Source organism: Schistosoma mansoni, chromosome 1 (assembly GCF_000237925.1).
Source record: "Schistosoma mansoni strain Puerto Rico chromosome 1, complete genome".
NCBI classification, from domain to species: Eukaryota; Metazoa; Platyhelminthes; class Trematoda; order Strigeidida; family Schistosomatidae; genus Schistosoma; species Schistosoma mansoni.
The window spans coordinates 42,438,612-42,461,930 of record NC_031495.1 but is presented as its reverse complement, the minus strand read 5'-3'; the positions used below and the strand labels follow the sequence as shown (position 1 = coordinate 42,461,930).

General features: G+C 32.3%; 1 protein-coding gene across 1 annotated transcript in view; it reads right to left on the bottom strand.

The window, feature by feature from the left end:
- The window catches only part of Smp_180760 (chondroitin sulfate proteoglycan-related), a gene marked incomplete at both ends in the record, with an annotated part of 53,017 nt that overhangs the window by 14,540 nt on the left and 15,158 nt on the right, over positions 1-23,319 (bottom strand). Inside the window, 9 exons of the mRNA XM_018794479.1 lie at positions 1,388-1,581; positions 7,641-7,811; positions 7,899-7,996; positions 10,316-10,365; positions 11,255-11,419; positions 14,175-14,560; positions 15,742-15,850; positions 19,308-19,534; positions 21,685-22,031. Of these exons, the coding sequence (XP_018648888.1) occupies positions 1,388-1,581; positions 7,641-7,811; positions 7,899-7,996; positions 10,316-10,365; positions 11,255-11,419; positions 14,175-14,560; positions 15,742-15,850; positions 19,308-19,534; positions 21,685-22,031 (1,747 nt within the window). The remainder of the gene's footprint in view (positions 1-1,387; positions 1,582-7,640; positions 7,812-7,898; positions 7,997-10,315; positions 10,366-11,254; positions 11,420-14,174; positions 14,561-15,741; positions 15,851-19,307; positions 19,535-21,684; positions 22,032-23,319) is intronic.

Sequence of the window (23,319 nt, the reverse complement as noted above, 5' to 3'; positions counted from 1 at the left end):
CAGTTGCAGTCCTAAACATCAATGGGAAGACTCAAACAAACATTACTAAGTGAATTTAAACTTCATCCCATCGCACAAGCAAGTGGCTATCAGGACTCAGTAGCTGAGTGGATAACGTGATTGTGTTTGAAGCGAACAGTACTGGGTTTGAGTCTGAGAGTGAACATCAACTCTGAGATGCAGGTACATTCAGCTGACGAGTTCCGAATAGGACGAAAGGCGTGTAAAACTGGATTCCACTACTAGCCACTATCCATCTTTGCTTACAATTTATCCTTTTGTTTACAAAATAATACTACTACATAGAATAAACACAAGTGTTCATGTAAATATTTAGAGACTATAACATTATCATGCTTCATTCAAGTTACTTCCAGCTGTGTTCAATTTCACCTTTTGTTTTAAACGATCTCTTGGTAAAGATAATGACGTAATAATTATTAAGATAAAACAAAGTTTTTCATTCATATTTTTCATATAAAATGGAATAGAATAATAAAACACACAGAAAAAGAAAACAAACCTTAAACACAAATATTTAAAAGTTTTGGTTAAAACAATGAAATAAAGTAAATCATTCATTCATAGACAATTAGGTGTTTGTTTTGTAGCTTTTATTATACACACAATATCATTCAATTTCCATTTATTGTGTAGTAAACTAGAATATAGACATTTTCTATATTTTAATAATAACAATCATTTTGATAGTTCAGATCATGAATCGATTGAGGTTAGACCACCAGGGAAAACCTAGAAGCACTGGAAGGCCATTTCATCTTATTATGGGACTCCTCAGCAGTGCGCATCCACGATCCCGCCTCGCGAGATCCGAACCCAGGACCTATCAGTTTTGCACGCGAGAGCTTAACCATAATACGACGAAACGGCCGTCCAGTGCTTTCAGGTTTTCCATGGTGGTCTAGTTTCAATTGATTCATGATCACAACTATAAAAATTACTATAATATCCACAAAACCCCTTCTGATAAATACAAGCATTTTATTTAATATTCTAATTTACAATGTAAGTCATAGCAAATTATGTCAAGTTTATGTAGAAATTGTAGTGATTTAACAGAAGATATCTAAAAGATACATCTACAACAAAGAGTACGTTTACCATGTTATAGCTAAATGGTTATTAAAAATAGTGAAAGTGCATATTGATTTCTTATAAATGGATGTTCCTAACATTCTTCGGTTGAAATACTTTTTCTACTGTCATCAAGAATTATATCACTATGATTTGACCGAATTCGTCTCCTTAAACAGAATTACTTGTTATTTTATTGTTTCCTACAAAGAACTAGTGTTGTACATCTAATATACTAGAGAGAAGAAATACTTTAACTGGATTTAACATGGAACATTAATTTTCATCTTACCTTATTGTGTAATACAGATAACTGTATGAAGTCTGGTGATTGACCTTGACCTTGGATGTGTATTAATGACATTGTACCAGGATTAGTTATTTGTATCCCGAACGCCAGTTTATCTAATGTAGTATTCTGGGGTGAATTTAGTTCAAAAACAGCATATCTTCTAGGGAATTCTGATAGGCGGACTGATGTTCCGGCTATGAAAGAAGACATTAAATACAAAACGGTTGAAGTAAACTGTCATAATTCAATTTCCAGAAAACTCTAAACCCTGTTAGATGCTAGTCGATCTTCAAAGACAAAATTTTGAGATTACTCTCTCATATGGGACCGGATAGTTACTGTTCAAATGTACATGCCGGATGGTATATCCAAGATGAAACAGAACCATAGCACTTTTTAGTTATCAATCTTCATTGTGTTTTGAATTTCACTTTCACATTAATTACTTACAATTGCTACCTCTCGTGGAAACATAAGCCACCGACAAGCATTCCGCAAACAACTGTGTACTCGGCTATTCTTTCCAGTTGTTTATAATTACCATTTATTCCTTTGACGTCTACCTCCACTTCCCAACGTAATGCGTTCTTTTGTCGGCCACTTTTTGCCTTCTGGATCCCAAGTTTAGCTTGTGATGCAGTTTAATGATTCCCGCATTGTATATCTTATCAACCTCCAGTGTTTTTTCCTGATATCCTTTTCACCTGAGAGTTGGTTTGTTCTCTGTCAAGGTATGATGTCTGGTGGTATCCGTTCAACGGATGTTAAGTATATTTTGTAGACAACTGTTTATAGGTACTTAGATATTTTCCATGATGGTTGTGGTAATTGTTCGAATTTAAGCTCTGTGCAACGGAACTATTTCGACGTTCGAATAAAAAATTCAGCTGATGGAATGCCGTTCTTGCTTTGTTAATCCTGCATAAGATCCCCCTTGTTCATCGATGCTCGCTGTGTATTATTTCGGGATCTTGTATTTTACCTTCTGTATATTGAGGCCTATTTCTTTAGGGGCTGCGGCAGAACCTGTTGTCTTCACCTAAATTTGTTACAGTGTATGTGATAGAAGAGCTAGATCGTCTAAAATGTCCAAATCTTCTAGTTGATTGCAAGCTGTCCATTTTATTCCCTGATTCCCCTGAGATGTGGAAGCCTTTAGAATCCAGTCAACCACGATGAGAAAGAGAAGGGAATAGAGCAAGAAGACTTGTCTGACTCCAGTCTTCGCCTGGAATGGATTTGTCACCTGTCCTCCATCCATCGCTTTGCAGTGTAGTCTTTTGTATGAACTCCCGATAATGTTAATGATTTTCTCAGCTACTCACACCATAGTGTCGAAGAAGTTTCCACAAGGTTCTTCTATTCATGCTCTCATATACCTTCTCATAGTCAATGAAGTTGATGTAAAGTAAAGAGCCCTGCCCAACCGATTGTTCGACGATGATCCATAGTGTCGCTATTTGGTCTGTGCACGACCAACCCTTATGGAATCCGACCTGTTGATCTTGAAGTTGGGCGTCTACTGAATCTTTCATCCGGTTCAGCTTGTGCTCTGACTTTCTCTGCTACTATTCGCCTATTGTAAATCGCTGTCTTCTTGTTCCTCCTTTCTTGAATCTTGCCCAGAGTATCCATAGAGATTCGTTTCTTATCATGATACTTCTAGCGACCAAGCACCTACTAGTACGTTGAAGTTAACAGCCTCCTGCAAAAATGATCTTTATCGTCTGCCCTGCTACCATTAGTGCTTGCTTTGCACTGAATAACATCCATTATAATCCTTTTCTTCTTTGTTTTGAAGAATGTTTTGATGACTCCCATCTTGTAATTGCTCTATGTGTTTCTTTTTCACAGCATCAGTCTAACTCCTTGTGTGTGGGAGGGATTTTCTTCGTTCATTTATTCCGAGCACTGCCAAGTTGTATCTCTTCATTTCCGCTGAGATTTGATTGATCCTTCAGCCTGCCACGTTATCCGGAAATACGTTATAGCTTCATTTATTGCTATCCTGGTTATTAGGAGAGGCATTGACCTCATGATTTCTGAAGAATCTCAGCTTTCACCGTGAGGCGTAGAGCTGAAGTGATTCAAATGGTTTCTTTCTGGTTAGCGTTTTTCTCTGGAAAAGTTGCTTTAATATTGTGTTGCATTGATTTCTTAGCAGCAAAGTTGTCACAAGACTGTGTCAAACTTTATTTGTAATGTGAAATATCTTGTTGTGGGTGGCTGAAGAGAAGATAATAAAATAAAGTGATCGTATATGATCTTGCCTGAACAGTAGCTTTTGCTGTTTTTTTATATGAACAGGCCGTTTAGTTGCTTGATCTACTTATATGTTAGGATTGCGTGTAAGATTTTTTCATTGAAGCGGATAAACGTCTTGGATTCAGATAACGTATGAAATAGTAATGATTTATTTTCACATTTTGCCTACCACATAGCAAACTGAAAGGGTCATTTTTCGACTTCAAGCAATGTGTAGTCGGTTCATTTACAAAGTAAGCCAGAATAATCTAAGGATTTGCGCAACGATCAAGTAAAACAAATTGTTTTTCAACTCTCATTAACAATCCCATTCAGTCTAGAAATGTGACACCAATAAGTAGAAACTTTCATTTAAAAAAGGACGGCTTGCTTTTCGAGAATGATCGTCGTATACTTACCAGTAACAGATTAACACATCCTGATGCCAATTTACTAGTCTGATATGCCATAAATTACATTCACAAAAAACCTCCAAAATGCATAATACACCTAACTTTTCCTTAGAAATAGAATTTCACTTTGTATATATCACTATGTTTATTTAGTATTATACCATCTTTTTAACATACATATTCCTTGTAATAGATCTTCAACACCGTCAGTCATTTTTGTTGTTTCATTTATTCGCATTTCTGCATCTATCAGATTGTTCTTGTTTGGCCATTTTATTTTATCATTACTTCAAGAAACACTTAACCCCTTAACCGCTCAGTTATCAAAGTTGTGGATCGCATTTGACCTTGAACTATTATCATTTGCACTTTTATTAATATGTTTCCACTGGCCGTTATTATGGTCACTTTGCTATTATTTATGCAACTTGAATGCTACCATTATGATAAATTATGGAAACAATTTAAGCAAAAGCATATTTTCGGTTATTTCTTATCAGGCTTTAAAATTACAAATAGAAATTTCTATTCAGAACTTTCAAACCATTGTGATTAATAGAATTATCAAACACATATATGAATTATAGAATGAAATCGGTGGTAACTGTTCTGCAACCATTTCTATAGTTTGTTAGAAATTTATATTTGGGGTAGTAGAATAACAAAATCAATGAATTATTGATGCACTATGTGAATATTTTGTAAAATGAGTCTGATAACAAAAATTATTACCATGAAATGATAGAAGTGCACGTTATTATAATATTTACAAATGGCCTAAGTAACCAGGCAAAGTGATTATTGTAGTGATCCATTGGTTGGTGACAGAATACATTATTATTATTATTATTATTATTATTAATGGCTTTATTCAATATTATAATCTGGTACAATATGGAATTCTCAGCACGAGTTATTTCAACAAGTTTTTTTACCAAAAAAAAACAAACAAACAAAAAGACAAAAAACCAAAAAAAGACAGAAAAGGAATAAAAAAAGGTTTAAGAAAATCTGACTTTATACAAATTATCGAGTTTGAGACATGCTTAAGAAGACAGGTTATTTACTAGGTCAACTCTAAGAGCCTGTTCGTCACAAAGTACATTTGCTAGGTAAGGTATTACAGAACTTTTATAGATTTGCTTGCGTGGATGGATTTTAACGTATTTACGTCTCGTTCTACTAGAAGATATACAAGGAGAAAGATATGAATGAAGTGGATGGTTAGTATCTGATAAGATAACACCTGCCAAAAGTTTGCAAGACTTAAGATATCTATCCACAAGCATATTAATAATGACTTCAAAAGATTCACCACATACCTTGCAAACTGCCTTCAGCACTCTCCGCAAAACAGCAAAGTCTTTTCTCAAAAGCCCAGGAAAGAATAATGGAGAACAATATAGAATAATAGGTAATATGCAGGAATTTACAAATTGTAAGAGTAAATGGCGAGTAATCCCAAAAGCATGCAGCCTCTTTATGTAGTATGTCAAACGGTAAACTTTTTTCGACAAGAGTAAAACATGAGAAGACCGAGAAAGATCAGAGGAAAAAATGACACCAAGATATTTGACCTTCGACACTGTGTTTATTAAGGAGTCTCCAATGGCAAAAGCATTATGGGATCCCAAAATAGTGTATAGGTTCTGTCCATGTCTCAAGCTAAAGTTAACAGCTTGACATTTAGATGGATTGAGTGAGAGACCATTACCAACAGACCACTTTTCAATACGAGATAAAAACTCATTCATTTCTATGGGATGCAAGGAGGTAGAAATTGGCATACATACAGTGAGATCGTCCGCATATTTTACAAAAGTGTTTTCTGTGGAGGATGGCAGATCATGCAGAAAAAAGAGAATAGCAGAGGTGAAAAAACAGCTCCTTGTGGCACACCTACAGTAGACAGTAGAGATATTGAACACTTTCCTTCAAATACAGTGTACTGTTCTCTTCCAGAAAGGTAGGAACATAGCCAATTGGTTATCCAGCTGTCAGTGTCGACGTTGATCAGCTTGTTAAGTAAGACATGTCTTGGAATAGAATCAAAAGTAGAAGTAAAGTCCAGGAAAGCGCATCTAACATACTTCTTACCCTTTTCCAACCCGAACACTATATTGTGATGCAGAACAGCAACGGCATCTAAGGTGCTTCTTTCGCATTTGTAAGCAAACTGATACGGATCACTGTGCTCTTTTATTGCAGGTTAAAGCGGGAGTATCAATAATTTTTCCATTATTTTGAGGAAAGGTGAAGTTATTGCTATGGGGCTCGACGTCACATTTTTATCGCCAGATACTTTCTTAGGCATAGGGATTATCTTTATCTTTCTCCACATTTTCGGTAAGACATTAGTTGAGAAGGATCTATTAAAGATATTCGTTAATGGATAACATAAAACATCAGCACATTTTTTAAAAAGGAGGTTCGGGATACCATCATGTCCTAAACATTGGGATGAATTGAGAGACTGGAGACATTTTCGGACATCATTTTCAGTGAAACTGGGAACACAATTATTCTTCAAACCCTTGGATATAGGGAGCATGATGTCAAATGACTGACGAATAAAGGACTTATTTATGGTTATCGCTTAGACAAATTTGATCTGAAAAGCCTAGTGGTCATTGGCCGTCATATGGTTAGTGAACGAAGACGCTTAGGATATGTATATGGTGTAGAACTCTAAATTTATATCGATTTTATCTTCTGTCCACTAGATGAGAAAACATTGAACTTCTAATGGGTTTATTTAGATGTTTCTCCCGCCACATTAGATAATGCTAGACAAAGCCACTGTTTATTTATCAGGTCGTTCTAACTATACAGTTACTCTCACAGAAGCACTAACATTTATAAACTCGGAGGTCTTTACCATAAATGTGTCAGCCCTACATAAAACATTGTGAATATGATTTTCGGTGTAGATGCACGTAGTTTTTGTTTAAAGTCTTACGTAGTTCAGTCTTTAAGAGTTCACTAATTACATGACCTTTAATGGTTCAAGAGAAATAGAATATTTTCCTGTTCCATGATGTAGATAGCTTTGTAACGACACTGTTGTTTTATTATTGTATTACTGAAACCTTCTGACAATACTTTATCAAAATAATTTTGAAGTGATTTTTGTAGAATCGCTCATTTTAATCGTTTAAATATCCCCATCATATTAAAAGACTGACATTTGAACGGATAATGTTCTTTTCGATAAATTCTCTTCATGTTCTACAATTATATATCCAAGGTAATAATCCGAAAAATGGCCAGATTAAGGGCAAAGGACACCGTCTAAAGCATGCGAAATTAGGATTGTCAAACAAAACAGAATAAAATTGTTAGTGTTGATATGATGGCCTTTAACCTGACCATTTTTCGAATATTTCGTTGTTTATTATGTCAGTCTTCGTACAATAAGTAAGGGCAAACAGAGATTGTTTTGAATAGATTTGATATTGTTATTTAAACTAGCGTACTACAAAATTGGATGTTATTGCAATATATATATATATATATATATATATATATATATATATATATTCGTTTAATTCTTTGCTAAGCAATTCTTATAGTCAGTAGCATTGAATATCACTTACCTTTATCACAGAACTTTCCAGTAAAACCGGTCAAACTACAATCACACGTTACAGAATCCCACTGTTGCATGCAAATTCCATTAAAGCGACATGGATTCTCTGAACATTGATTCATATCTAGATGTTTAGTGTCTGAAAAATGGCAACCCATTTGTATATTGTGCAAACTAACTTTTTGCGTGTCATTCGAATATAAATAGTTCACTTGATACCTTGATGGTGCTGTGTTATTCAACTTTATATTTAATGATGACTGACCGTAATCAATGGAATAATTGAATGAAAAAGATGCTACACAACCTTGAAATCCTGTTGTTCTATGAATGTAGTTACCATATGTATCGTAGTTTGAATTTCTGAAGAAATTTAGTAAAATCAATTAAAATACCATATATGTTTATTTTCTACTAGATTAAGAAGTTCAAGCATTATTATAACAGTAATCTTCTAGTGAACAAACAACTGACACTCAAAGTAACCAGTACTCATGAAAACTTAAATTCACTTTATCTAAATTGAATTTAAATAAGAAATTAGTAATACCCTACGTTTTCCAACCATTTGTTGAGGAAATATTTAGCTCAAATGGAACCTATACGCAAATGTAACTGTAGAAAACTTTTATATGCATACTTAGTCATTAATTTACTTTCTTAACATTAACTACTCAGTGTTTAATAACTCTTTAACAGATCTTTCTTTGAGAAAAACATCTAGATGGGCGTCTTGAATTTTGTAGCTGTTTTATACATCCATGAGAAAGAAATTCTAACCATGTTTACCATTTCTTAAAAATGCTTTCTAAAATTTGCATACCTCTATTTAAAAAGGCTTCTTTACATTTTACTGTTACTTATTTTTAGAATATTGAAACTAACTTGTTTCCAAATAAGATATCTAATTTTTGATTGAGATCATGAATCAATTGATGTTACACCATTATTGAAAACGTAGAAACACTGGACAGCCGTTTCGTCCTAGTATGGGACTCCTCAGTGTGATTGGAACCCGGGATCTTCAGTTTAGGGCGCGAACATTTAACTTCTAGATCAATGAGCCAACTGGTATCCAACAGTGTCAATGTCTAACTTCAACCAATCCACGATATTGTGCGACCGTCCACCATTGTCTTCAGTGAATAACTGCTTCTGTGTGAGGTTATAGTTTCGAGTGTCGCGTATGGGATCGTGGACGCTCACTGGTGAGTAGTCTCATGACCGTTCAGTGATCCGTGTACTCAATGGTTGTCTAACATCAATCGATTCATGATCTGAATTAAAAGCTTAAGAATTTCCTTAACCCCATACTGATAAGATATCCAATTGTAAGAAGTATTTTTTAGACGTTCAAATAAGAACAATGACTAACATTCACACATTCATATACTATAATCCACATTTCATTCATACCTTGTAGATAAACTTCCAATGTTTATTGTTTTCAAAGCAAAATAATTTGAAATATTCATCTTGACAAATGTCGATTGATTATTGACCCGGATAAGCATTAATTTAGTTAATTCTTGTTTGATGACCTGAATGTACGAGTTAAACAACCATATTAGTTCTTCTTAAAATTGAAGTTTAAAGATAAGTTAAAATATATATATTATTTCTGATAAATAAGTGTGTAATAAATGCCTTTGATCTGGGAAATATTTTGAACACTTTTTAGATAATCAAAGGATTTTATGACATTACAGTGAACTTGAAGAATGAACGGTTATTTTACATGTGATCTTTAAGCAAGATAGCCATAGAGACAATTTTCAGTGAGCAATAATCTGACAACATTGTCTAAGATGGCACTGTATTTAATCCACAATTTAATTCACAAAATTTGAAATACGGATTACCGAACTCTGACCCAATAATCGAAAAATGTCGAGATTACTGGTTGATATTGAAGTCTGGGATTCTCTTTCTCCAGACCTGCTTATTAGCACTCCTAATGAACTGAGAGTAAGAACTAAACAGTTCCACAATTTTTGTTTATCTCGATTTTTATCTAATTCTGTAGTTCATCTAAGAAAAACATCTTCAAGTTGGACAGATTTCAAACGAGACTACTAGTGGTGTTAAAGTGAACTTCTCTCTATATAATGAACAATCGAGGCCGAATTTAGTACGTTATCTAGGCATAGTTGTTTCACAAGTACATTTGTGGTTGGAAAATTATTTCTGTAGAAACATTCAGAATTTCAGAAACAGTCGTTTTGTATTTCAGACATTCTCATTATTATATCAACCCATTTACGTAGTCATCATGCACAGTCGTTAAGTTGAAAGTGAGCAGATAATTATAGAAGTGATGTGACTCAAGTAAGAAACGACAGATTTTCAGTGTTTGTTTAGTATTTTTTAATGAAGTTTTTAGAGCCACGTTTATATTATTGTTACTAAAGTACAAGAAGTTTTGATTTATTCCTGATATTTCAGCCTATCTTGGTCACTTGTTGTTTATTTCCACTATACCGATTCCGCTAATTTTAGGGTTTTAATAACCAAAGTGATTTAATTTATTCCCTAATCAGTTTTCACTTTCAATCAGTAAAATAACAGTCTATTGGATGATTTTAAATTTAACATCTGCAACACTTGAATGTAAAATACGTTCGTCTAACATGACGAGAAATCGAATTATGATTTTTCATTAGATATTATGTAATCACTTACTGAGATTGTTTCGGAGGAGAAAAAGTCTCAAAATCACCAATACCCTTAGCCTAAATAAAAATGTGTAGACTTTTGACTAACATGATTATACTCAGTAATAATAATAAGTGGTTTGATGTAATGAAATCGACTACCGATTCATTTGTTTGACTGTGAACAGCACATGTTTCGTGAAGTCTTACGATACTCTCACACTGAAGTTTGTAGTTTGCTAACTAATGATGGTCTAACTTCAATTGACTTATGATCTCAAGTATTGAAACTACTATAATATCCAAAAAAACCTCCTGATAATCATCAGCATATGCTCACTAGTGACTGGCTTCAAGAGGTATTTCCTGAAGTTCTAGTGACAAGTGGAGTTCAATCAGGTCTGTTGTGAGATAGTGACTCACTGAAGACAATGGTGGATGTGTCGCTCAATTTTGTGGACCAGTTAAAGTTAGGGATTAACACCGATGGATGCCAGCTCAGTGGTCTAGAGGTTAAGCGCTCACGCGTGAGACTGATAGGTCCTGGATTCAAATCTCGCAAGGCGCGATCAAGGATGCGTACTGCTGAGGAGTCCCACCATAGGATGAAATGGCCTTCCAATGCTTGACTCATGATCTCAACTATTAAAATTACTATAGTATCCACAAAAACCCCTTCTGATATTAATGACTAGTAATGGAACTTTTTGAACTGCTCAATCACAGAAAAGGAATCTATGGATATCGATACCAAGGCTGGACTTGATAGTTTCAAATAAATTAAACATTGGGTAGAAAGTTAATGATAAATATATTTCAGAAATGCAATCTCAGAGATACAATTTTTCTACTCATTGGTATATAACACAAAAGATTTTTATTATTAGGTAAGGAATCTTATTGCCTCAATGACAGTAAGATTAAATATCTATCCGAGAATTTTATTTATTCTTCATGAGTTACTTACTTCGATATGATACCATTCTCTCACAACCACTCTTTGATTTCCACCAATAGAATATTTCTGAGTTTGATCATTATTCACGTGTATCAATTGCAGTCTACCATCAATTGATTCTAGAATGAAATTCTGACGGAAACCATCTTGAAGAAAGAGAACTGCACCATATTTCTATTATTAATAAGATGAAAATAAAGCGTTGCATAAATATCAATAGGAAAACATTTTTCACTACAAATCTAAGAAATAATAATTTGGTAATACTCAGTCGCGATATAACCTAATTTCGTGTCTTATTTTATTGATAGTGAAGATCATTCAAATTCTTATATAGTTTTACTCTCAAAATAACTCAGTGAACAAACCAGTATAAACAAAGGAATATTAATCAACTGGTTTATCATCCTTTTAGACTTATAATTGTGGATAAATATAAGACTAAGAATCAAACCGATGGGTGATACAATCAAAATAAAGAAATAAACAATGACAGGTTAAAGGTCAACAATAGTCAATCAACATCGAGGTCTACAGGACAATCTGTGAGCTATATGTACAGAAATTCGAACACTTCAATTCTATCTGAAGTTTTTGCTGATGACGTCGTTCGGAATAACGATGAAAGCTACACGACCAAACCATCCAGCTCAGTGAACAAAAGCCCACCAAAATCATCCACCTGAGCTACAAATCTTCTCCGCTATTCCCGAAGTTCTACTGAGATAGTGTACTGGATGGATTTCAACTACGACCATAGTGAAGTATATGTCACCGGTGATTCAAGACGTTTACAACACTACATCATGAACGGATTAGTTATTCTTTCATACTGTAAATTTGAACAACTTGTTTAAATAATAGACCATTAATTCGGTTTTTATTTAGAAATTTTTGTAACAATTTAGAGCTTCGTAACATATTGCAAAAGTAACAAATAGCACTATTTAGCTAGTAAAAGGTAAAACAAATAAGTTATTTTATCCCCTGAATTCTAGGACATAACAAGAGTGAACAGGATTCGTTAAGTTCACAACGTCAGGGTATTTACAATGAATTCTTACACAAAACAATTTTTTACGGGATTAAATTCATTTAGATACTAGTCGTTATTTCAGTAAAAAACTTTTCATCTTACATCTTGGTAGACATTTAGGCAATATATTATTCTTTCAATGATAATTCAAGTAACTCCCCATGACGTAGTTCTGTAGTTATTTTATTTAATAAACAACAGCTCAGATGAATTAAAATGAAATAATTACATAATTAAAAGTAATTAAAATCAGTTTTTGTTTAAAATAAAACTCATTTAGGTTATTTTTTGCTAACTGCGTTTCTTTTTTCTCTTTAATACAATTCAGGTTAATTATTTGAATGTTTACTGAACCATCAAATTAGAAGATATCTATAAAGATCAATTCTACAGAAATAATCTAGCATGAAATAATTTGCTTATTTCAATCTTCCTTTTTTTCCAAGACAGTAAACTTGTTTTAATGAAATACTGATTATAGATAATATTTAAAATATAGAAATATAAATCGATTAAATCTTTACAATAAGTTCACTTGGTATTGTTTGTTTGAATCTTCCCATTGATGTTTAGGACTGCAATTGATCAGTCTCTTATAAGCATATGTGCATACTGTTTTTATTGCCTCGATGTAGCCTTAATTCACATCCGGCTGACGGGTCCCAAATGGGACGAAACGCGTGTTCTGGATTCCACTGCTAGCCACTATTCATCTTTGCTTATAATGCTTGTGAATTAAGACTATATCGAAGCAGTACGCACAGTATGCATATATTCCAATTAGAGACTGATCAATTGCAGTCCTAAACATCAATGGGAAGATTCAAATAAACAATACCAAGTGAATTTAAACTTCATCCCATTACACAAGCAAGTGACCATCAAGACTCAGCGGATAATGCGATGGCGTTCGAAGCGAACGGTACTCGGTTCAAGTCCCACATTTAACATCAACTCTGAGATGCAGGTACATCCATCTGACAAGTCCCGAACAGGACGAAGCGCATGCCCTGGATTCCACTGCTAGCCACTATCTCTGCTTATAATACTTTACAATAAGGTTTATACTGTTATGGAATGAATTATTCAAATCATTATTATTGTTACTGTGCTAACAGTTTAATGGTATATCTTAGTTAAGTAGTCCTTAATTTGTTCACTTTTTCCAGTAATAATCAATTAATATTACGTTGAACACGCTACATCAGTTAGTTGAATGTAATCTGATTACGTAATTTACGGTAACTAATTTGTTTGATGATTTAAAGTATTTATAAGAAATACTTAATTAGCTTATCGAATTGAACCTCTAATCTACAAACGTTAACTATAATGTGTTCGTATTTGCTTATCATCAAATCTCAATAATTTAATTGATTTTTGAACATCATGATTTTAACCTTAATAGTAATTAAATTGTTTATTTATTATATAAATTCAATGATAGTAATGAAGAGGTTATTAGTAGGAAAAACGAAAGCTAAGAATTACTGTAGTAATTATACAATAAATTACTATTCCTGCGTGGGGAATTTTAATATTTCCTTTTCTGTATTCTATATTATATTCATACTGTATATCTGACATTTTCTATTCCGCTCGTCTGAATCATCGCATTTGTAACAACATTAAAACATATAGAATATGTGTTAAACAAATCAGAAGTTTTCCTAAACGTTTATATAGTTCAATGCAATAAATTAATTAAGTTAACACCTTTTGTTCTTGTTTATGTGAACTCACAACGAATAATAACTTTTCTATATAAATCATGGAATAATGTAGGAGAAACATGAATACGAAGAATGTAAATGCGTGGTGCATACTTTTTTTATGAAAATTTTAATAATAAAAAAAGAACTTTTAGGTAATGTATAAGCATTCACAACTCACCTTCCACTTAATCCACATTCCGAGGACAAATTCACTTGTAGAATGTTCAAGTTGAATTTCAATGGTAGAATCTTTATTGTTAAATGTTAATGGTAGCTCATGATTTGGTTCATAATTACTTTGAGTAGCTGTAATATCTAGTTTATCTTTCCAAATGTATAAACTAGGATCATGTTTTAAATTTTGAGCAGTTCGTAAAAAATCAACTCCATTAAATAGAAAAACCATTATGTAACCAATAAAAACATGAACATTTAAATTGTTTATCTGTTTGATGTTGTGACGAAATTGTGTTGGTGTGTCTATCAGCTGGTTTGTTAGAGAATCTTCAGAATTGCCAAGGATTAAATGACGATGTGACAGATAACGACCATCTTTAGGAATGTCTACAAGATGGAATATTTAGTTCATATCAAGTGAAGCTTTTGGAAAATTTTATATTATACAGTTTATTTATTTATCGTGTAAAATGATATCTTGTTGGTTGAATGTCTGATAATACAAATTCCTTGAATTCTACACTAAAAACTGTCAAAGTGATTTCTGTTGAAACAACTAAACTGAAGAAAATGATATGAAGATATTTAGTTTATTTAGGTCAGTAGTGGTTCTCAAATGTTTTTAAGTGAAGACTCGTTTCATAAATTCAGTCTTCCCTGTATTAAGTGTACGGGAATTTATCAAATGACTAATAAACTCTTTAATGAGATGAATCCTTTTTCTACATTTAGTGTTGTAAACTGGTTTATAACTTGTATATAAAATGTATTTTGGTGGATTTCTAAGATTGACAAGCGTACTTCTTTCATTACATTCTCCTTTTAAGAGCTAAGTCGGATAATGTTCCGAGATGCGTTTGGAAAGTGAACGCTCTGTGCGGCCTACTTAACGTTCCCCACATGAGCAAGTAAATTTATAAATACACATTGATGTGGCCCAAAGCGGAAGTTTATACTTAACACATCCCAGAATGGTAGGTCGGCTAGAGAAAACAATTCGAAGCCTAGCTGCGTAGGATGTTTTATTCAACGATTTTGAAATCTCTTTATTTAGGATTTCAGCAGCTGTGTCTCCTCTAAATTCCATATTCATAAACAAAATTTTCTTCTGTACTGTCGAAGTTTTTTCATGATGAAGTCTAGGTGTTAAGTTGCTATCGATGAACCTAGGTGGATAACCATTTCTGATGAGGGTCTGCAGAAGATGCATTTATTTAGCTGTGGACACGTCGCTCCAAATGACTCTTCTTTTATAGTCATCTACAGATTCAAAGTAACCGGATCGACGGGGGGTCGAATCAATACTTATTTCAATCTGAAATGCGAAATAGTATTTGAAGACAGTAACAGGGTTTAAAATGTCCCATATTTATTTACAAGAACTGAGGTATATTTAATGATGAAATGAGAATGTTAGATTTTTTTCATCCTTTTCGAACAACTTAAGCTTTAAACAAGAAAAGAAAAATATACTTAACCGCACAATAGGCTGAATAATTATAAGTTTATTTTACATTTGTTTTATTTATAAAAATAATTGTATATAAACATATATACTTAATACCTACCAAAAGTTTGAAACAGATTATCAACCGAGAAGTTGAGAACATTTTGTCTTCTATAAATTTTTACAGTGTGCCACTGATCATCAGCTATATATACCGGGTTATGATAAACCTGAAATTAAAAAAAAATAAAACCTCAACATCAATGTGAAACGGAACATCATTTACCATAACATTGCTGATCAAATATATGTAGGCTTGTTTTACGATCAACAGTCAATGTGACCTTATACGAACTTAAATGAATCAGTTTACTTAATTAGATTTGTTGTCAATATCATTTGCGAGACAAGATCAAAGTGAAATACTTTACGTGAGATAGTAATTAATGTAAATAGCAAAAGCAAAAGAGACACAAACTTAATAAAGATGAAATAACATAACCGAGTAGAATTATTTTTACGCAAATAGATAATACTATGAATGTGAGAAGATCCCACATTGACCAATCTTATTGATCCCTTTCAATGTCATAATTTGTTTTAACATACTTCTTAATCTCTACAACTTCAAGTCTTATTTATTCGGTTTAACTAAAATATTTTAATGGGATTAAATGCAATATCTTGCCAATGATGAAAAATCCTGATAATCGTTCTTACATAAACTTATTGTATTGTACCTATTGCATTGCCAAATTATCATTTTTACGAGTTCCCGAGCTCTTTAACTTCAAAATTTTTTTAATAACCTAAAATAGATGTTTTGCTTAAGTTGTATTGTGGTGTGGGTTACTGATATCCACATAAGTAGTATATGGTGATGGCCGGGCATTGAATGTATTTCAGTAGAAGATCGAGAAGGAGAGAACGAGAACGGAACGCAATCGGTACGAAAATGCATGAACAATTATAATCGGAGACTATGGACAGATATTTGCAGAAGGAACAGTCAAGATTGAGACAACTGATTGTTATTTTGCAAATTAACTGTATACTATATGGTTCTCATATTTTAATGAGATATTCTATAATGTCGTCAATTGTCTTCACTCGTGTTCTTGTTCACTACAGTATGAGTAAAGTAAACCTTAAATGAATGAAAATGCCATTTGTGTAAATAGTAAACGTTATGAATTGTGAGTTATTTGCAATGAAAATAAAAAAATATTTACTTAATAGAATCCAATTTTTCACAAGTTGCTTTTTGAACACATTTTAAAGGTAGTATGGAATGTTATAGTTCCATTTGCTAACAATAATAAGCCTAAAAAATATTTACACTGATGTATTTCTCTGTATATCGTGTATTGAAGTACTGTTAAGTAAACATATTAATGAAAATTGAAGCGTAACTAGTTTATTTACAGAAAGTGTACATCGTTTATCTAACTGATTTTAATTATAAAGTAAAATATGTTACTTGGAAAAGGAGTCATTTCGTTCGTCCTAAAGATATCACTAAAACGATATAATATACAAAAAGATGTTTCTAACTATCATGTTTTTAAACAAGGTTGAGATAATGATTTATATCTTGCTTATATTCAGCTCGTAGAAAAAAACTTGGCATTTAATTAGGTATTTACAAACGCATACAAATCCCATGAGTAGCTAGAAACAACGAAAAGTCTTATTGCGTCAGGAGGAAAAATAAAAGATGATATGAAAAATTTCACTACCAAGGCATCACTTATTAAATATGTATATTCGTAGGTTAAATTTCAATCCACAGTTTTAAAAAATGATATTTATCAGTATAGGGTTGTGGAGTTTCTTGAGTTTAACAATTAGCCTCCATGATTCCACACGCAGGACTCTAATCCAGTACCTTAGGTCTTGTGCGCGAACACTTGATCACTTGACCAATGAGCCAACCAACATTCAACGGTGTCAATGTATAACTTTAACCAATGCGCGACATTGTGTGACCGTCCACCGTTCTCTTCAGCGAGTAACTGATTCTGTGTGAGGTTCTGGGTTCGAGTTTCGCGTGTGGGATCGTGGATGCTCACTGATGAGTAGTCCCGTACTAGGACGAAATGGCCGTCCATTACTTCCAGGTTTTCAATGGTAGTCCAACATTGATGCATTCATGATATCAGTCTAAATTCATAAGCGAAATGTTAACGTTTTTCAACGATTTGTCAGAAATTTAAGTTATGTGTATATTATGAGTGTATGGTAAAGAGTATACGGTTGTACAAAATGGATATTCTTATATAGGCAAGCTTATGACAAAACATTCATTGAAAGTTATAAAATAATGGAAACTGTAGTGCATTGTGGAAATAACAGCTTGTAAATAAATAAGTTAGAATAAAGCAGCATCCAAAAATACAAAGGAATTGATTGCATTTTTGTCAAGTAACATCCAGGCTCAATTAATTATTTATTGATATTTGACAGTTTAACACAAGTCTAAAGTGCTACATTTGTAGCCTTTATATTTGGTAATTAATTGGAACCTGTCTTTGAAGAGTTAGTAGTCATGATCAGAACAACTATTTATGAGCTTCAAAAGTTTCAAAAACCGATATATATATATATATATGTATAAGTTTTACTTATGAATACAGCTACTTCGTTTATCATTTTCAGTAATATCTAGCTTATGGAACTTCATTCCTAACCCTGAACTTTGAGTAAACTAAAGGATTTGGCTTTCGAAGCTTATTCAAAATACAATTCAACACTGCGTCATTGCTGATCGGTTTAGTGTGTGAATCTGGAGATAATACAATGTGCACTCTTTGTAATTAATGTTACCAAGATATTTTGTAGTAATCTAGGCAAATCAACAAATGGTTTTAATGAAGACTAAATTTCCCCCAAAGTTAGTTAATATTTTTTATGCGTATTTTTTACATATTTCTACTAGGTATAGAGAAAGTTTTGTACTTTTCTTTTGCAATCAACCTATGAAACTTTATACTCGTTGTTCGGAGTTAATATTTAGTTGTTGTGTACCCTGATAAGGATATTTTATAAGGACAGAGCATTCGAAGTGGTTAATAACTAACTCATTTTTAGTAAGAAACTGTTCACAGTCACTTTCCTTACTTGTTAAATCAAATTGTGGGGTGGGTTTCCCAGTTCTGTACTAAAAATAAATTTATGTGATAGATATAGAAAACGTACTATTATAATACAAATATGTGCACAATCTTTCATTTAGAATTCAATAAGATTGGGAAAAACTACTCTTTAGAAATGGGTATTGTTTGAGTCGAGGACTGTTTATAACAACTTCATCTTCAAGCTCTGTGACTGTAAATTCAAAAATGTTGTATTACTATAGCCAGTTAACATTATTTAATGTATAGTAGTCTAATTTACTTTAATTATGACTAAAATACTTTTAAAAATATGTGATTATTTAAGTTGTAAGTTCGAGGTGTAATCACTAGAATGTGAACATGTCAATACAAAATAAAACAAATCAAATATTATGTTAGGGTTATTAGGATGATATTGCCGACCATATCCTATGAACTAGAAAACGTTATCCAATTAAAAAATAATTTGAACTTAATGTTAAATCAAAAATAAGCATAACATGGCTTCAGTTGTAAATTTATTACTGAATGAGAATAACAATCCAAATTGGATAAATAAATTCAGACTTACGTTGTCTACTGCACCTAAATTATATATTAACGATAAATAACCAGATATAATTTTCAATTCTAAACAATCTGGTGCTGACAAAATAGAACTTCTTGTGGTTAACAGAAATCCATCTTCATATTTAGTTCTAAATCTTAAGGTTAACTCTTCAACAGATGATTGAATAGGTAGTGGACTGAATTTGATCCACAACCATTGAAATCCATCAAAGCTGACAATAATGGGATCTAAAGTATTCCGAAAAAGTGTATTTATATAACACTGGTCAACAAATAATTTTACCAATTTCAAACTAATATCATAAAGTGAATATACAACGATAATAAGTTATATGAAATTATATCTGAGTTTCTATGTGTGTGTGTGTATCTGTACGGTTTATGTAATAAAACAATACCGATTTTTTTCAAATTTTTATTTTACTACCTATTCATTTTTTCTTTAAAACAAAATACTTTTTTATATCTTAAGCAATAAATTCGACTATCTTCATAAATTGCCTTTTTGATTAATAATTGAAATTTTGTTCTTATATTATCACTAGGTAACTTTTTTTGATTAAAAAAGGAGATTCTGTTTTATTAGAATAATTTATTGCCAACTGATGATTAAACTTTGATCAATTAACAAGCTTTATGTTGATATGGATGGTTTCTAATTATGTAATCAAAAAATTACCTTATTCGTGTTTTTTCATGTATTAAAATATTCTCTTCCACTTGTAGGATTTATCCAAGTTATCGGCTTATATCTTACTAATTCAATCATGATCATAATGAGTTTCTTACTCAAGCAAACAGTTAGTCACTATTAGAGCAAAGCGAATATTCTGTTAATCTAAGGAAATATGAATTAAACATTGTATTCTTTTCAAATGATATGATTTTTTTACTAGACAAAGTAAATTGATGGTTTATGTATGTTACAGTTTGTAGAACAAATACTTATTCTTAACAGAAATTAACCGTACTATGCCGATGTTGAGCAACAGTGAAAGATGTGTTAATTCACAATAATTTATCTTACAATGATCATTTATTTTCATGACAGATAGTGAAAGACAAAATGTAAAGTATGTTTAAAAAAAATATGACTCCAGCATATTTCGACCCTGGTCGTCCTTATTAACATTAAAACAATACGTTGATAGTGGTTTATAACCAATATCTGTTAGACTAATAACAAGTGTATAGCTCTCCTTTGAATAATTTTATCAAACATGATTTAATTGTGATAAGCCCTTGTAATAAGCTATTTTATATTGTATATATTTGTATTAGCAACCAATCTCAGCAAGCATCACTTATCTCAAGATTAATGGTATACTTTTCTGACGGTTGACAAATACAGGGTTTCTTGTCGACTACCTCCAATCACCATCTCAACTGACTGATATTCAATACATACACGCTGAAACAAACTGAAATGCTGAAACACTGGCAAATGTGAATATTATCGATTATAGCACTTTGAAAAATTTTCACGGCTGTTCTCGATACTATTTTATTTGTATTAATCACCTAGTCATATGAGTTGTTGATATTTTTAGCATAAATCATTTGAGATTGGCTCGAAGATACTTATTATTGCTCAAAACTGATCAGAATGCTTTCGCTGTATTGAACACAACAGCAAATGTAATTTGATTTTCTTTTGATTGTATTTCACATCCTTCTATTTGTTCAATGTACCTGATTCCTGATATTGTAAAGACAATACATATCAAAATTGGTATAGTTTTTGGTAGATAATCGCTCACATAGTTGCCTACAAATATTATGCGGATTTACTGTTTGGCTTTTCAACCAGGCAAGCTTGGTGGATCCTTAGGCAAGAGAGATGTATACGACACAAATTTTATAAACAAGGTTTCAGAAGTTCTTATGACGAGACCTAAACTTTTAGGATTATGAAATTTCATAGGTTTATGTATGGAATAATGTTTTTAAGAGGTTAGATTTTTAATGTGTGTCATAGAGATTAATAAGTCTAAATTTCCAAATCCCTGACTGACTTTGATTATACGACAGTGAAAACCAGAAAGCACTTAACATCTATGTCGGCCTATAATATGACTCCACAGCAGTATGCATCCAATAACCTATCAGAGATTACACTCAGGCCCTACAAATCTTGCGACCAGCGATCAACTTTTAAATTGCTGAGGCGGCTTCCATTGGTTTACAATTCTAATCCAAATCAATTAAGGTTATTACATAGCCATTATCCAACGTCAACGATGATATTTATAGTACATCCAACATATTTGAACTAAACTGGTGAATGTTAAGTTTAAAGTTTCACATCACTGTCTTACTTTGGTTTGCTTTTTTTCAAGAAAAAAACAGACGAATCGTTGAAATCTCCAAGGACTTACTTTCTGTACATATTTTTCCACTAAAATTAGTATTACTGCAATCACATTCAAAAATATTCCAACTAGAGATGCATTGACCTTTATTTCTACATGGTTTGTCTGTACAAAAATCTATTGACGGAGACAATCTACATCCATATTCCACAAATGGTTTGGACCAACATGGTCGTCTTTCTAAATCAATATCCCATAAGCGTTTATTTACAATGAATTCACCTAAACATCCAACAAAATCTTGTCTTAATTGCGCTGACCATACTTCGGGCGATATAAATGAGTTAATTTGACGCACTGACTCAGGAAGACCTCCAATATAAAAGTATTCATTCAAATTCAAGTATTTGTATCTAGATACAAAAGCAATAACATAAAAATAGTTTATTTACAGTTACATAAGTGAGTAATTAACTGAAATTCGATTAGTGGGTATATTTTTAATATGCTCTTAGGGTGATGGAAAGATTAAGTTTATGGAGTTTTTTAAGTATTAACCTTTATTGCAGCTAGCTAAACCTTTGTGATTTATTTGTATATTTTTAATACCGACTCAGTGATTGCTGAGTATGACAGATTATTGTGTCTCAATTGTACTAAATTGAATGTATTGAGCTCGAGTCAAAATTCATGAGGAGTCTTTCATCTGCGAACAATTCCACTCTTATATGAATAGGACTCTATCTTGTTTACTAAATAAAACATTACCAAGTTATTTTGTAGACAGCTTGGATTCTATATTTTCTCAAAACTCACTGTGCGTCTTCTAATGTACAGTCTCAATCTAAGATAATCATTTTGATCTTTTATAAGAAAATCATTCTTTGTGTTTTAAAGCAATTTTATTAATATTCTTAGGTACTTTATTAAATTTCTAAAAATATCCGTCATTTGATCCTTACGTCTATTGTAACACATTTAAACATCTTTCTCAATATATCTAGATTTCGAGATAGTCTATCACGGTGTAAACACTCTTTAGTGTAGTATCCAGTTTTTCATAAGATATTCATGAAAAGTTATGTTGAATAAATAACTTATTGGATAGAACTAAGTAACCGTTTTGAAAAAGTGATGTTATTGAACAAAGCATAATGTAAGTATATAATATGATATGTAATCTGTACTGTTATTATCAAAACATATTGTTTAACACTGATGATCCATGTTCGAGAAAGGTTCTTTTTTTAGTTTCTCATCATTTCTGTTATTCTTCTGTCAGGAATCTGTTAAAAATACATATATTATGCTTAATGTTATGCAAAGTGAACAATTTTGAATAAGCTAAGCGAAATCATTTTTTTCTAAACACCTTTATATGTAATTCAAATTACAGTAAATTGTATTTAAGTAGTACCTAAAGTTTTCAGTAAACACAAAAATAACAAGTTTCATTTATCTACACGATATTTTACTTAAATAATCCTTAGTATATATGAATATCAAGGTTACTTAGTTCTAAAGCTATGTTGTCACAGTTTACAAGTTGTTATAATTAATATTTAGTCAATTATTACCATAGTTGAGAACATGAGTCAATTGAAGCTAGACCATCAAGGAAAACCTGGAAGCACTGAACGGCCGTTTCGTCCTATTGTGGGACTCCTCAGCAGTGCGCATCCACAACCCCGCCTCGCGAGA